Source organism: Gracilinanus agilis, chromosome 2, assembly GCF_016433145.1.
Source record: "Gracilinanus agilis isolate LMUSP501 chromosome 2, AgileGrace, whole genome shotgun sequence".
Lineage (NCBI taxonomy): Eukaryota > Metazoa > Chordata > Mammalia > Didelphimorphia > Didelphidae > Gracilinanus > Gracilinanus agilis.
In genome coordinates, this window is record NC_058131.1 from 458543525 (window position 1) to 458559705 (window position 16181).

Consider the following 16181-nt stretch of genomic DNA (forward strand, 5'->3'; position numbering starts at 1 on the left):
CTGAGGAGGGAGCTTTTTGGAATAAGAAATGTCCTTCTCCTGCCCAAGTTAGTACAATATATATTTGGGGACTATGCAAATATGTTCTGGCTCTGTGGAAAAGTTGTATTGCGAACAGAGAGTAAGAATAAATTAATCTTGCATATTAGACATTTAGAAGGAGTAGTAAATGAATTTTTGCTTTTTAAGAACCATGCTTTGAAGTCAAAGGTTTATTGATTCTTGATTATTCAAGTAAAGAAGTAAAGATGTCTGTGTTAATGGAGTCTGTGACTAACAGCTTGAAATGTAAAGCATTTTCTCTGAGTCAGAGGTTTCTCCTTCAAATACCTTGAGTCCCTTAGAGAAGGAAGTAATCATGAGGGAGAATTAGAGCAGATTTTGTCTTCATACTTCTTGGGAGAGTGACTTCCAGTAATGGTGAGTCAGAGGGTGATTGAATTTTTAGCATTTAGTAGTTTGGGTGGTTTCAAGAGAAATGTAAACAGTAAGCCAATGAATCTTTAGAATAATTGCTACAGTGGATGTAGTCTAATGGTGTTTAATGAGTATGCCTTTTGCAGGATTTCCTCACCTGAGAAAATTTTCAGATAATTTATTCTTACGAAATCAGTTGAATCAACTGGCTTCAGATGGGATTTGCCTCCTTTTCCTTTTCAGGTAGAAAAATGGCAAATTTTGCATATCTGGCTTCATAAAAATTCCCCCAAAAGATGGGATAAGATGTTTAAAAGAATTGGAATTGATGAATTGGATTTATTCCCTTTCCCCCCAGAATTCCTTATGATTAGCCTGATTCAGATAAAGTTGGATCCTACATTTTGTGTGGCAACCCACCTAAACGGGTTACCTATAAGATTTCATTTCTCTATCACCATAAAGCTTGGACAGATCCGTCATTAAAATTTGAGTGAAAGATTGGAGCAGCCCTAGGATATAGCTGGCTCACACAAATAGGACTATCCATATAAATAAACACTCTGGTAGAAGGCTGTTAGTTGGGTATAAGGTAATAATAATATCCTCTTCTGTAGAGATTTCTAAAATATAGAGATGGAAAACTAGATGTTTGATAGTAGATAGTATATTGTATATTGATAGTAGAAAATAGTATATTGATAGTAGAAAACTAGATGATAGAGAATAGATGGCATTGATATAATTGTACTGAGATATCTGGAACCTGTATAATAATGTGTCCCCTCTGCCCATTGTAAAAAATAAAATTAATCTATTTTATTATATTTATTATATAATAACATAATTTATCATACAATTATAATATATAATAATATATAATTTATTATAAAATTAATCTCTTATACCCTCAAAACTGGAGCATCCCTGAAATATCCTCTGCTGTATCTGGTTACTTGTCACTCAAGTATTGTCATATTTTTTTTTTTGACAATTGTCTTTTTTTTTTTTTTTAAACCCTTAACTTCTGTGTATTGACTCATAGGTGGAAGAGTGGTAAGGGTAGGCAATGGGGGTCAAGTGACTTGCCCAGGGTCACACAGCTGGGAAGTGTCTGAGGCTGGATTTGAACCTAGGACCTCCTGTCTCTAGGCCTGGCTCTCAATCCACTGAGCTACCCAGCTGCCCCCAGTATTGTCTTATTTGAAAAAAACATTGGACTAAGTCTCCCTGCATTAAGAACTGAGAATCTCCCAGGTCTCAAGCTGTTTTAACTCTGGGACTTCAGGGGAATGGAGGCCATATGCCAAAGTTACTGTCCCTTGGAAAGGAGAGGCTACCAACATATAACACTGAAAGCATCCTATACCCTCTGCTCAATCCGTTATTGATACTTTCACAAGAACGATAGAGATTGGGTCCATCACAGTCAGGATATGAGAGTTAGCTGTTCTATTGCAGTACCTTATAATCTCCTTAACCAAGAATTATCCAGCCATTTAGGTGATGCTTTTCATGTCAATCAGAACTTTTACCTTTGAAAGGTCAGCATGGTTTGATCCTATATAGTTTTTGACCTGCCTCTGTTTGGCAAATTGATTATTTTTTCCATAGCAGAGCAAGAAGATTTTTCATTGCAATTGAAAGCTATTCAAGATCTAGGACTTGACAAAGTCTTGACGAAAGACATCTTTGTTACTGGACAAAAGATAAGAAATGTCCGTTTTGTTTGGAAGAAAGCCCTGAATTGTGAAATTGATCTAAAAAATGCCTATTCACCAAAGGAAGTGAAGGATTGGAAAAAACATCATGGTGCTTATTTAGCTAATGGAGTTTGGCTGGGAGCAAATGGAAAAACCTATGTTGCCTAGATCCCTGTATTTTACTTTTTGCAATGCCTTACATTAAAAGGGACACTTTGGAAGTTTGGGACTTGTGGATACAATCCTATGAAACTGGAACAGAAAAGGAATCTATGAAGTTGCAATGTGGGTTTGCCAGAAGTGTAGAATTTGTATGCACTACAACCAAGCTAACACCAAATTGCATAGCTTGGGAGGCAAACAGCTAGCCTTCACTCCTTTTGAAAGCATACAAATTGACTATATAACAATGCTGAAATGTCATGGCTTTAGGTATGCATTGGTAATTGTGGACAGATTAACCAAGTGGCCAGAAGCTTTTCCAGCTAGATGTAATAAATACATCAGCACACATGCTGGATTTTCCATCTTCCATAACATCCCTGTATATCTGGTATCACATAAGTGCAGGAACTTTTAGAGCAACAACATCATGATCATCATACCTCTGATCCCAGAGATCATGTTTCTGATAAATCACTGCTATCCTAAGAAGAGAGTCAGGCTTTCCTTTCCAACTGCATCTTGGGTTTCCCTTTCAGAAGACATAGTCCCAAATTGACCTTCTCTGGTCTTTTTTTTTTTTTTTAAGCATTTAAAATTTTTCTATTATATACTTAGTAACTATCAACAACAGTAAAAATATTTAAAAAACAAATGCAAAAAAAATTATGTGCAAAACCACAAACTCTACCTTGCTTACCATTTGCTTAAAAATGTGTGAATTATATATGTGTGCTAATATAAACATCCTCTGCTTTTGAGTTCTTTTCCTATTTGTTTTACTTTGAGACTTTTTTCTTGACTTTGTGATTATTTTTTTAAAAATATGATCATAATATGTATTATTCTTGTTATCTTTTTTGTAATTTCTAATAACATAATACAATCCATTACATTAATATATCACAATCTATTCAGCCATTTCCTCCAATCATTGCATTTGTGTAAATTCCGTTTATTTTGTCATTACAAACAAAGCTTTCATGAATATTTTCATACATACACAGCTTTTTACCCTTTCAATAAGGTATTTAGGGCCTAATCCTAGTAATGAGATCCCTAGGTTAAAGAGCATCAACAATTTTATAGCTTAGTCTATATTTCCATGTTGTTTTCTAATAAATAATTCACAGCTGCTTTAGCAATATAAGGTCTATTTCTCCATGTTCTTATCACATTTAATTTGATCAAATTTTCTTCAACTTCAACTTTAACCAGGCTGATTCTCAGCTAACATATATCATATATCACACCAGGACCATATTTAGCTAAATTGCTCCTTTAGCAGCAAACACAATCTGTTGCCAGGGCCATAATCTTTCTAAAACCATATCCTTCCAGCCAGGTCATACCCACTGGAACTTTTGTTCTAATGATACAACCCCTCAGAAATGCAAGATTACCTCCATAGTATGATGAGTGTTAAAGGAAGACTACGGCAGAATATTTATGCTCTCTAAACCAATGTTTCCCTATCAGAAACCATGTTTGAATTGTGTGTATGCTCAGGCTTAGATCTAGTGCTAACATCATGCAGATATGTGCAGGCTCAATATCCTGAACACAGGGAGCTTCAGAGAAAACAATAGGGTAGAGGAGCATTCACTCTGCCATTAGGATCCAATATTAAGCTACTTCATAGTGTTACAATTATACAAAAGAATAAATGGAAAATATTTTTATAACTCCAAATAATTGCTTTAATTTCATCTTTATTTGTAGAATATTCACCATTTTCATCTTCAATACTGTAATCTGGTCTTCTCTCTTTTTAAAAATCAGATTAAACAGTGGTTTGTCAATTTTGTTGATTTTTTCATAATATCAACTCCTAGGTTAATTTATCAATTCAATTATTTTCTTAACATTCAATTTTTAGGATTTTAATTTTTAATTTTTAGGAGTTCTAATTTGACATTTAGTTGGGCATTTTTAATTAGTTGTTTTCCTAATTAATTTTTAAAATTGCTTTCCCAAATCATTGATCTTTTCTTTCTTTTTTATTAATTATTAATTAATTAATTTTAATATAAGCATTTAGAGATATAAAATTTCCTCTTATTAACTGTTTTTTCAGTATTCCATTGGTTTTGGTATGTTGTCTCTTTAATGAATTATTGTTTCAATAATTTGTTCTTTAACCCTCTCATTCTTTAAGATTAAGTTACTTAATCTCCAATTTGTTTTTACTTTGTTTCCATGGCTCCCTTATTATGTGCAATTTTATTGTGTTATGGTCTGAAAAGGATGCATTTAACACATTTTTTACATTTAACTATAATGTTTTTCTGCCCTAATATTTGGTCAATTTTTTTAAAGGTGCCATGTACTCCTGAGAGAGGGTATACTTCTTTATGGTCTCATTCAATTCTTTCCAGATATCTATCATATTTAACTTATGTAAGATTATATTCTTTTCCTTGACTTCTTTCTTACTTATTTTGTGATTAGATTTATCTAGTTCTGAGAGGGGAAAATAAAAATCCTCCTCTATTATTCTTTTATCTCTTTCCATCTGTAACTCATTTAGTTTTTCATTCATTTTCATTTTCATGTAAAAACTTGGATGTTAAAACATTTGGTGCATGTATGTTTAATATTGATAATACTTCAAGTGCTTTTTTTTTTTTTTATTTTAAACCCTTAACTTCTGTGTATTGACTTCATAGTGTTGGTGGAAGAGTAGTAAGGGTAGGCAAAGGGGGTCAAGTGACTTGCCCAGGGTCACACAGCCAGGAAGTGTCTGAGGCCGGATTTGAACCTAGGACCTCCTGTATCTAGGCCTGGCTCTCAATCCACTGAGCTACCCAGCTGCCCTTCAAGTGCTTTTTAATGTAGAATAGTTTCCCTGTTTATCTCTTCTGATTAAATCTATTTTAACTTTTTATCTATTTAACTTCTGATTATATCTATTTTAACTTGCCAGAGATCATCATTGCTAATCACCTTTCTTTGCTTATATCAGCTGAGGCATAGTATATTCTGCTCCAGCCCTTTATTTTTACTCTACAGTGTGTTCCTTATAAATAACATATTGCCAAATTTTGGTTTTTGATTTATTCTTGCTATCTATTTTCATTTTATGAGTTAAATTCATCCCATTCACATTTAATGTCATAATTACTACTTGTATATTTTTCTCCTTTCTATTTTTCCTCACTGTTTGTTCTCTTCCTTTCTTTTTTTCAGTATTGTTTTATTTTATTTTTTTAAACCCTTAACTTCTGCGTATTGGCTTATAGGTGGAAGAGTGGTAAGGGTGGGCAATGGGGGTCAAGTGACTTGCCCAGGGTCACACAGCTGGGAAGTGTCTGAGGCCAGATTTGAAACTAGGACCTCCTGTCTCTAGGCCTGACTCTTAATCCACTGAGCTACCCAGCTGCCCCCTTCTCTTCCTTTCTTTTTGCCATATCTCTCTCTCCTCAGATGCCCAGTTCCTTGTTCATTGCTTCTCTAATTCACACGCTTTCTTAGAGATATTACTTTATCCTCTCCCTTTGTCCTCTTGGTTCTAAATGAGCCCATTTCTCTAAGGATCTCTCCCTTGTCCCTTCACTCTTACCTTTTAATTCTTATTCTATCCACCTTTCAAAAAGTTCCTCCCCTATTCCCCCAAACATGCCCTACTATTTCTTGATACAAGTTTGATTCTAAAAATCCCTCCCTTAGTAGAAATGCAGAAGAAGGATATATGATTGATCACATGATTCGATGGGGATATGACTGGGGATGTTGACTTTAAATGATCATTCTATTGCAAATATTAATAATATGGAAATAGGCTTTGAACAATGATACATGTAAAACCCAGTGGAATTGCTTGTTGGCTCTGGGAGTGGAGAGGGAAGAGAGGAAGGAAAGAACATGAATCATGTAACCATGGAAAAATATTCAAATTAATTAAATAAGTAAAAATGAATAAATGAATAACAAATAAAAATCCCTCCCTGATCTTGTCCTAAGAGTTCCTCCCTTATTGCCTCACCTTACCCTCTTCTCTTCCTTATTTCTTGATATGCACTCCCTTCTAGGTATTCTTCCCTTTTCTAGTTCCCTTGCCCTCCTTTCTTTTAATCTATCCTTCCTTCTTTTAGTCCCCCAGTCCCTTTATGGGACTCTTAGTGCACCTGTTATCCTATCCCCTCCTTTCTCTTCCTGTTTTCCTGTACATTAAGAAGACTTTTGGGGCAGCTGGGTAGCTCAGTGGATTGAGAGTCAGGTCTGGAGATGGGAGATCCTAGGCTCAAATCCGGCCTCAGACCCTTCCCAGCTGTGTGTCCCTGGGCAAGTCACTTGACCCCCATTTGCCCACCCTTACCACTCTTCCACCTAGGAGCTAATACACAGAAGTTAAGGGTTTAAAAAAAATTTTAAATAAAAAAAAAGAAGACTTTTACTCTTCTAGTTGGGTATGTTGTTCTCTCTTTAACCCAGATCTGATGAAAGTAGGGTTTTTGTACTACTAGCCCTCCACTCCACTCCCTCTCCTCTTCTTCTCTGAGTCAGTTTTTCCACTCTTTTATATGAAATGGTTGTTCCAATTTGTTCTCTCCTGGTCTATGTTATTATTTTGACTGATTCCATTGTATTCACCTTGGCCTTAAGTCTTTTATCTATATATAATGCTCTTTCAAAGTACCCAGGGGGCAGCTGGGTAGCTCAGTGGATTGAGAGTCAGGCCTAGAGACGGGAGGTCCTAGGTTCAAATCCAGTCTCAGACACTTCCCAGCTGTGTGACCCTGGGCAAGTCACTTGACTCCCATTGCCCACCCTTACCACTCTTCCACCTATAAAGCCAATACTCAGAAGTTAAGGGTTTAAAAAAAAAAACACAAAAAAAAACAAAGTACCCAGATAATAATGTAATTCTTAAGTTTTCCCATATAGGAATGTTAAACAGTTTAAGTTTTGGGGTCATTTTATGATTGTTCTTTCCTTCATTATTTTTTGTATGTTTCTTATAGATTAAATTTCCTACTGAGTTCTGGGTTTTTCCTCAAGAATAGTTAAAACTTCCCTTATTTTGTTATAGGTCCATTTTCTACCTTGTATAATTATGCTCCACTTTGCCGGGCATGTTATTTTTAGTTGTAAACCTAGTTCTTTTGCTTTATGAAATATGTTCTGTGGCCTTCATTCTTTTGATGTTTTAGCTGCTAAATCTTGTGTCTTTCTGACTGTAGTTCCACAGCATATAAATTGTATTTTTTTCTTGTTGCTTTTAGTATTATCTTCTCCTTCACCTAGGAACTCTGGAACTTAGCAATGATGTTCCATAGTTGGATTCTTTCAGTGTTTATTTTACTCTCTGATTCTAGCATTTCTGGGCAGTTTTCCTTGATTTCTTAGAGTATGGTGTCTAAACTCTTTATTTTTAAATCATAACTTCCTGGGAGTCCAAGTATTCTTATACTGTCTCTCCTTGATCTATTTTCAATAGTCAGTTATTTTTGTGATCAATTTTTCATATTCTTTTCTATTATTTCATTCTTCTGATTTTGCTTTATTATTTCTTGTTTTCTTAGGAAGTTGTTAGTTTCCCTTTTCTAATTCTTGGTCTTAATAAATTATTTTCTCCCATGAGGTTCTGGATCTCTTTTTCTATATGGGTGATCTTTCTTTTATAACTTTCTTGATTTTCTTATATTGCTCTTATTTTTTCTTTTGATTTTTCTTCAACTTTTCTCATTTGGTTTTTGAGGTCTTTTTAAAGCTCTTCCAAAACTCTTTTTGAACCTGTGGCCATTTATTGTATTAATTTGCTGTTTTTGAAGTAAGTGATTTTATTTTACTTTCCTCTGAGTTTGAACAGTAGTCTTCTCTGTCTCTATAATAGTCATCAATAGTTAGGTTTTTTTCTCCTTTGCTTGCTCATTAAAAAATGTTTTTAAATTTTAGGGGCCAAATCAATATTGGCTTTATGCTGGGTTCCTAGGGTGCTAGGGGGATGGTGCATCAGGTTTCAGGATTTTTTGTGTTTGTTATCTCCTGGGCCCTAATTTAGTTATTCTAGTTTCTATAATCTAGGGTCAGACTTAATCCCTGAACCTTGCTCAAATCATAGTGTGTTATTGATCTCAAGTGTTCTAGCTAGAGCCCATGGGAAGTTCTTCTCCTGCAACCACAAGCAGAGATCCCATTGCTCTCTGTGGAGCACCCAAGGACTTCACTCTCCTGGGAGTGACCACAGCTGACAGGGTACCCATTCCCTCAGCAACCACTGTTCACTAGGGTATACTCCTTCCTCACTCCTCCTCAACTACTACTACTACTACTACTACTACTACTACTACTACTACTACTACTACTACTACTACTACTACTACTACTACTACTGCTACTACTACTACTACTACTCGGGTCCCAAAAATTCATTGGTTAGCAGTGACATTTGATGTTCTGTCCTCAGGGCCTGGGTCCCCTAGACTTTATGGTGTCCAGTCTTTCAACCCCTTGTCATGGGAGTCTCTGCAGCCTAGGCCATAGCCAATGCAGTGACTCCTAGGGCCCTTTGCCAATTCTACTATCCTTCAGGATACAAGCTCTGGGGTTTAGCAAATATGGTCCTGCCCCTAGGGACTCCTTTGTTGATTCCACACTGTTTGCTCTAGTCCTGCCCAGGGCCTGTTGGATGGGACTGAGGTCATGGAAGTCAGAAACCTTCCTCCCTAGTTGTCCCTGGCTGGTTAGCTTCACTCCCAACTCCTGTTTGCTTTTGTTGCTTTTAGCTTTAATCTTGTGGGGTTATTTTTGATTGTTTGTGGGAGGTATTTGGAGGGCAAGGAAACTTCTACCCTACTCCACCAGCTTCCCATAATCCCTCAATCTAGCTTTTTCTTATTCTATCTTTTGTGCAGACTCCCCTGGACCCCAAGGATTCTGCCTCCCGAAGAGGAAGATTCTGTACAACTTAAAGAAATGGGAACAGCTAGTGGGCTTAGTAGATGTAGGCCTGGAGATGGAAGTTCCTGGGTTCCAGTCTGGCCTCAAATATTTTTTTGCTGTGTGACCCTGGGCAAGTCACTTAATCCCAATTGCCTAGCCTTTACCACTTTTCTGCCTGGAACCAATATTTAGTATTGATTCTGAAACACAAGATAAGGTTTTAAAAAAACAACTTAAAGAAATAGCTAGGACTTCAGTTGTGGGTATCCTTTCATTTAAGATGATTTGAATAGATCTTTCTTATAAAATATTTGGAAGATCAAGGAATAGAATTATTAGGAAAGGATTTGTTTTTCAAAGATTCAGAGGTTGATAAAATTGTCTTTACAACTATAATCAAAGAGAGTTTTTCTGGAAAAGGAGATATCCTTTAGCTTACCTGGATGAAAGTAAAAGGGAGTATCCAACCTTCAGAAAAGAATCTCTTGGGTCTTTAAAAGGAGCCAGAACTTGACAATATCCCTCTGATAGAACTCCTCAGAAAGGAGAAGTTTTGGCCAATTGGCCAGGGAAGTGGATGGGTAGCCAGATAAGATGAGTCTTTATATCAAATTAGTCCCTGGGGCAGACTGCATGGAAGAAGGCCTATGACCTCTCAGTTATTTAACTATTTTTTTAATTAAAAAAACAAAACAAAAGAAAAAACCCTACCTTCCATCTTAGAATCAATACTATGTCTTAGTTCCAAGGCAGAAGAGCAGTGAGAGGTAGGCAATGGGTCACACAGCTGGGAAGTGTCTGAGGTCAGATTGGAATCCAGAACCTTCTGTCTCTAGGCCTGGCTCTCAATCCACTGAGCCACCTCCCTATTCCTTTCTCTTAGGTATTTTAGTTAAAACAATCCAGACTTGAGATGTGGGTAAGTGACAGTATAGAGGTATCACCATCTGCTTGCACCTGGATATTTCTGGTTCTTCTCTGGGCCATTATTACTGGTATATCCTAGAAAACTTTTGTAAACTACCTCTGATACCTCTTTTCCAATTTTTTTAGTGTTTATTTTTAACATTCATTTTTTAAAAATTGAGTTCTAAATTCCCTTGCTTCCCTTTGCATCAGCTCATATAAGTCATGCCCCTTGGGTTTGTGTATAAAAATAACAAGTCATTCTATCGGTGGAAAATTCTAGGCTCCTAGATCCCTGTGTCTGTGCCAGTGGGCAACAACATGCTGAGCATGTGGGTGGAGGGGGCTCAGAGGAGGGGAGGTGTTAAAACTGTGCTTTCCCCCCTCCCACCGTATTGACCAAGCCACCGGAGAGTCGAGACCAGCAGGGGACTAGTGGAGAGATTCGCCAAAGACAGAAATATGAAGTAAAACTGGGACCCCTTCGTGCCATGGAGGAATGAGAACTCTGTGTTCAAGAAAGGCTAGTACCAAGAGTTCTGAATCATGCCCTCTTAAACAGCTGTTTCCTATATATGTGCCTAATATTATATTATTGTATTTTAAGTTTCAGTCCGGTCTTCCCAGGGATTTGTGCGTATTTGGGGGAGAGCACACCTCAGACTTTTGGGGAAGAATGTTCTGTATCAACCCTTCTTTCTACATCATCCTAACAAATACCTTTGCTAGAAGCTAATAAAATCTTGCTGTTTTTTAATGAGAAGCACAATTTTAGGGCTCAATAACACAATAATGTGAGAAATACCATTGTACAGGGTTATCCCTAGAAATCATCGACCACTGTCCCTAGTTATCAGCTTGCTTCTTTGGACCTAAACATGACTACGTATCATAGTAGGAGAATACTCCAGAGAAGAGGTTATACATTTATTTTACATATATTTTGTTTATGCTCATTTATGTACATATTGTCTTCCCTGTAGAATGTAAACTTCTGGGCAGGGACTGTTTCCTTGCACCTCCTGTTCTAGAATAGTGCCTGACACATAGTAGGCATTTAATGAACAAACACTTGTTGATTAAGAGACAGAATGAAAAGAGAAGAGCTCTTTTTCTTTTGCTTTCTAACACAATCTTTCCTCACACTACTCTTTTGTCTTTCCTACCAATAGTTCAGTGGTTATGTGTGACTTTTGAGGCATGGAGCATGGACTATATAATATAAAAATAAAATAGCAATGGACAAGCTAATGTAAAATTAAATTAAAATAAAGTAGCAAGGAAATGAGAGTTATACATAATTATGTCTGGAAATTAATTTGAGGGGCAAAACATCTGTGTCAAAGAACAGAAATTATTTTCACCCAATTTGTAAAAGAAATGAATAAAAAGTAGCCAATTTGTTTTGTTGAAATATTCTTCAAGTCTTTCAATTTCCATTAGAATTGCTGATAGAGATCATTGGCTTTAACTAATAATATCCAAGTGTGACAATTTTAGATATATTAGCCTTTTTTATGTTATCATTTAGGGGTTAATGTATAGAGAGTATCTTAAACCTGGAATGAGCTATTTCTCTTTCTCATTCCATATAGAAAAGACATGTTTTCAATTTTTTGACCTTTTGTAACTTACCTGCTGAGTACTAGTTGAAATTCAGAGGTTGGATTCAAGAAATTATTAAATGTTGGCTCATCATTGTTCTTGGAGTTAGATTCCAGATGTGCCAATAGCATCACACTGGGAACATTGAGGTTGTTACTGGAAGCACAGATGCCTACAGTCACCCAGTTGGCTCGGTTATGAAGATACACAGATTCTCCTCTCCTATTGACCTGTATGCAGAAAAAGATGGGTGGGGATTTGATTTATTTTCATTCCAAAAGGAAGGTAAAATTAGCTATGAATATAGGAGAGGAGAGATGGAAATCTCTGTTACAGTAGAATATTGGAAAGTATTTAGATCAGGCTTAACTGGTTTAATTGAATAGGAGGACTAACTATAAAGACAAATCATTATCTAGTCCTATAAAAAAAATCATGATGTGATAATGTATCTACTATATTTATAGGGAGCTGGATGGTGCAGTGGATAGAGCACTTAGTCTGGAGAGAGGAAGATCAGAGTCCAAATTCTGCCTCAGACACCAACTATGTGACCCTGGGCAAGTCACCTAACCCTGTTTATCTCAATTTCCTCAACTGTAAAATGGGGGTAATAAAGGGAACTACCTTGTAGAGATGCTGTGAGGATCAAATGAGATAGTTGCAAAGTGCCTCACATTTAGTAAGGACTCAATGAATGCTTATTTCCTTCCCTGTCCCCTCCCCCCCCTTCCCTATAGTATCTGATGGTCTGCACATTTCTAGTATTCTTGTGTCCTGGGTAAAGAAAAAGAACCATGATGGAGGGGATGATGTGTTTATTTATTCATTTTAATGCTAACATTATTATTTTTTAAATTTTGAATATTTTCCCATAGTTACATATTTCATGTTCTTTCCTGGAAGGGATGATTTAAAGAGAGGAAAATTATTTGAAAATAGATGGCAGAATAATCTACTCCTTTAATGAAAACATATAACACTCTTTACCTGTATAATATTCTTTACCTAAAAAAATAGACTGTTTATGTTAAATGAATAATTTATGTTAAAACATCTCATTTGCTTTTTCTGTTACCAAGATGTAATTCATATTAAGGATACAATTTTAAAAAATTGTATATATTGCATATGTCGATATTTTCATATTAAAAAAAGAAAGATTGCAGACACAAAGAACAAGATTAATGGAGGGCTGAGATGTGTCCAAAAGGAAAAATATCTTCAAGTCATGACTCACTTCCTGAGGATGTGCCTCTGTATCTGTATTGGAGTTGTGGAAGGCCTAATATCCAGATTGTTAGTGGAGGAGATCACACTGATGGGAGATTTTTTCTCCCCAATTTTTGCCCAGATTTTGAAAGTAATAGCAGTGGTATTCAAAGATGGATTTATGGGACTTCTTGTCCACCTCCAATTGAACAAACAGAACTCACTTGCAAATAACGGACATTGTCCCAGGACTAGCTTAGAGATGAATAGTTTCCTTTTTTGTGGGATTTTGTCAAATTGAGTTATTTTGATACTTTTTAGCATCTAGTACATTTTAAACTAATTTTTTCATTAGCTACTCATTAATATTTTAATGTTAAATGTTTTCTAGAACCTTTCCATTTGCACCTAATAGGTAATGTTTTGAAAGATGTATTTTGTTGTTATATCATTCCAATTTCTGATTTCTTTTTTTTCTTGAGCTGCATTAAATTTTTTTTTAAATTTTATAATGAAAGATTTTTCCATGGTTACACAATTCATGTTCTTACTTTCCTGCACCCATCCCCACCTAACCCCCCATAGCTGATGCACATTTCCATTCCATTCCATTGATCAAGACCTAATTTCTGATTTCTGAATAGCTCACTTTCCCCTGTCCAGTGAGTCATCCCTTATACCAATTAATTTAAAAAGAGGAAAAAAGAAATTCAGCAAAATCAATCAATATGTCAGTCTTATCCCATGGCATATCACTCTTCATACCCACCCATTGAAAGAAGGGGGAAATGTTTCTTTTTACCTCTCTGGGGCCAAGTCTGGTCATTATTATACATCAGTTTCTTTTTTATTGTTATATTTATTTAAATGTTTGTAGTCATTTTGTATGTGATTTTCTTTAACTTGCTATATTTAGATGCTTCTCTATTAGTTTTCATGCTTTTCTGAATTATACATATTCATTCTATCTTATTCGGCAGTGATAGTTCATTAATATTAACATACCACAACTTATTTAGCCATTTCCCATTCTCTGGTATCTACCATGCTTCGAGTTCTTTGCTACCACAGAGTGTTACTAGGAATACTTTGGCGTCTATGAGACAAAAATAAATTCATGAGCACTGAGCTTGGCACATTGTAAGAATTTTTTTTTCTACTTTTCTACTTCTACTTTCTATTTTTCTACTTCATTACTTTACAAATCACTAGCATTTCCATCTATTACCAGTAAAACCCCCATGAGGAAAAGGTAGAAAAGTTTAAAATATTTGATAATATTTTGCGACATGTATAAAACATCTGGGAAATAACCTAAGAGATATTAAATATTCATCATATAAGAAAAAGAATGATTTCTGTTTGTATTTCATCTATAAACAGTGTTTTACTAATTATACCATCAAAGAGATTCTTTATGAGATTAGACAATAATTAAGTTTATACAGAGCAGCAAAAGTCAAGGCTTTTAAGGGAAATAAATGAAAAAAAAATTGGAATGAAGGATATTTCTTGATTACCATGACCATATCTCAAATGATAAAAAATAATAATTATCAAAATTATTCATGACTGGTTAAAAGACAGAAAATTATATCAGTAGAATATATCAGATAAAAACCTCATATTCTAAAATATTTCATAACAGCCACTATTTTCCATTGCAAAAGAAAAAAAAAAGACTATATGGCCAAATATTAGGAAGTGGGTAAACAAAATTGTAGTACATGAATGTAATGATACAGTTATATCTTTTTTGATACAATTATACTCTAAGGAATGATAAATATGAAGTCTTTAGAGAAGCATGGTAAAAACCTTTATGTATTAATACAGATTTAAGAAAACAGAATCATTAGAACAATATAGATAATGATGACTATGTATGGTCAAACAATGTATGGTATTGATTTCAACTTTTTATTTAATTTTTATTTAATATGTATGATAAAAAGAGAAAAGGATGGATATAGCCAGTTATAATCATTCTTTTTTATAATTTTGCTTTAGCTTTTTTTAAAAACAGGAATTCCTTTGGTTGAAAGAAAATGGTTGATGGGCTAAAGGAAATTGGTTACAAAAGCTGTGAGAGTTAAATTGTAGGGGGCAGCTGGGTAGCTCAGTGGATTGAGGGTCAGGCCTAGAGATGGGAGGTCCTAGGTTCAAATTTGACCTCAGACACTTTCTAGCTGTGTGACCCTGGGCAAGTCACTTGACCCCCATTGCCCACCCTTACCACTCTTCCACCTAGGAGCCAATACACAGAAGTTAATGGTTAAAAAACAACAACAACAAAAAAAAGAAAAAGTGAAATTGTAAACTAAAATATGATTTACCTGAATAAAATTGCCCTCTAAAATAGGTGTAGATGTAAACGGAGCGTATTCCCCTTCATCCAACATAGTTTGAAGATTTCCCTTGCTAGGGCTCCTCTCTATGGAAACTGAACAACTCCTGTTGCTCCATAAGGAAGAACTGATTTTCTTCATGATGCCTATACACAATCATCAAAAAAATTATCATGACATAGCAGAAAATATTTGTCCATTTAAAATTAAACATCGACTGTGCAAAATGGAAATGGAATCAACTGATAGTAAAGAAAGCATCAATATAACCATTAAAAGATCCCTTGTAATTCTTTCCCAACAAGCAGCAAAGCCATGATTTGAATAAGAACTCTCCCTATAAAGCTTTCTCTCTGGCTAATGGCAGTTCCTGTGCCTATCTTTTCCCCACTAGAGACCAAAGGATTCAAGAGTTTGTTCAGTTCAGCTTTGTTTGCTGTTGTTTAGCTGTTTTTCAGTCATGTCCAACTCTTCATGACTCCTTTTGGGTTTTTTTTTGGCAAAGATATTGATATTGGTATGGTTTGCCATTGCCTTCTCCGGTTCATTTTACAGATGAAGAAACCAAAACAAAACAGGGTTAAATGAATTATCCAGAGTTACAGAGCTAGTGAGTTTCTGAGGCTGGATTCGAACTCAAGAAGAGGAATAATACTCCCAGGCCTGACACTTTCTACTGGATCACCTATCTGCCTCTAATTTGGCTTTCCTTCTTTTAACAAACATTAAATGCATAAATGATACTATTAGGCAGTTGGGTGGCTCAATGGATCAAGAGCCAGGCTTAGAGACGGGAGGTCCTGGGTTCAAATTTGGCCTCAGACACTTCCTAGCTGTGTGATCCTGGGTGAGTCACTTAACCCCCCTTACTGCTTTTCTGCCTTAGAACCAAAACATAGCATTGATTCTAAGACAGAAGGTTTAAAAAAAATGGCACTATCCC

General features: G+C 35.6%; 1 protein-coding gene across 1 annotated transcript in view; it reads right to left on the reverse strand.

Annotated features, from left to right (window-relative positions):
* FAM71D (family with sequence similarity 71 member D) overlaps positions 1–15379 on the reverse strand; it is a 41108-nt gene extending 25729 nt beyond the window's left edge. Inside the window, exons 1-2 of the mRNA XM_044662000.1 lie at positions 15227–15379; positions 11709–11908 (exon numbers count right to left, since the gene is read on the reverse strand). Of these exons, the coding sequence (XP_044517935.1) occupies positions 11709–11908; positions 15227–15379 (353 nt within the window). The remainder of the gene's footprint in view (positions 1–11708; positions 11909–15226) is intronic.
* Positions 15380–16181: the final 802 nt, after the last annotated feature.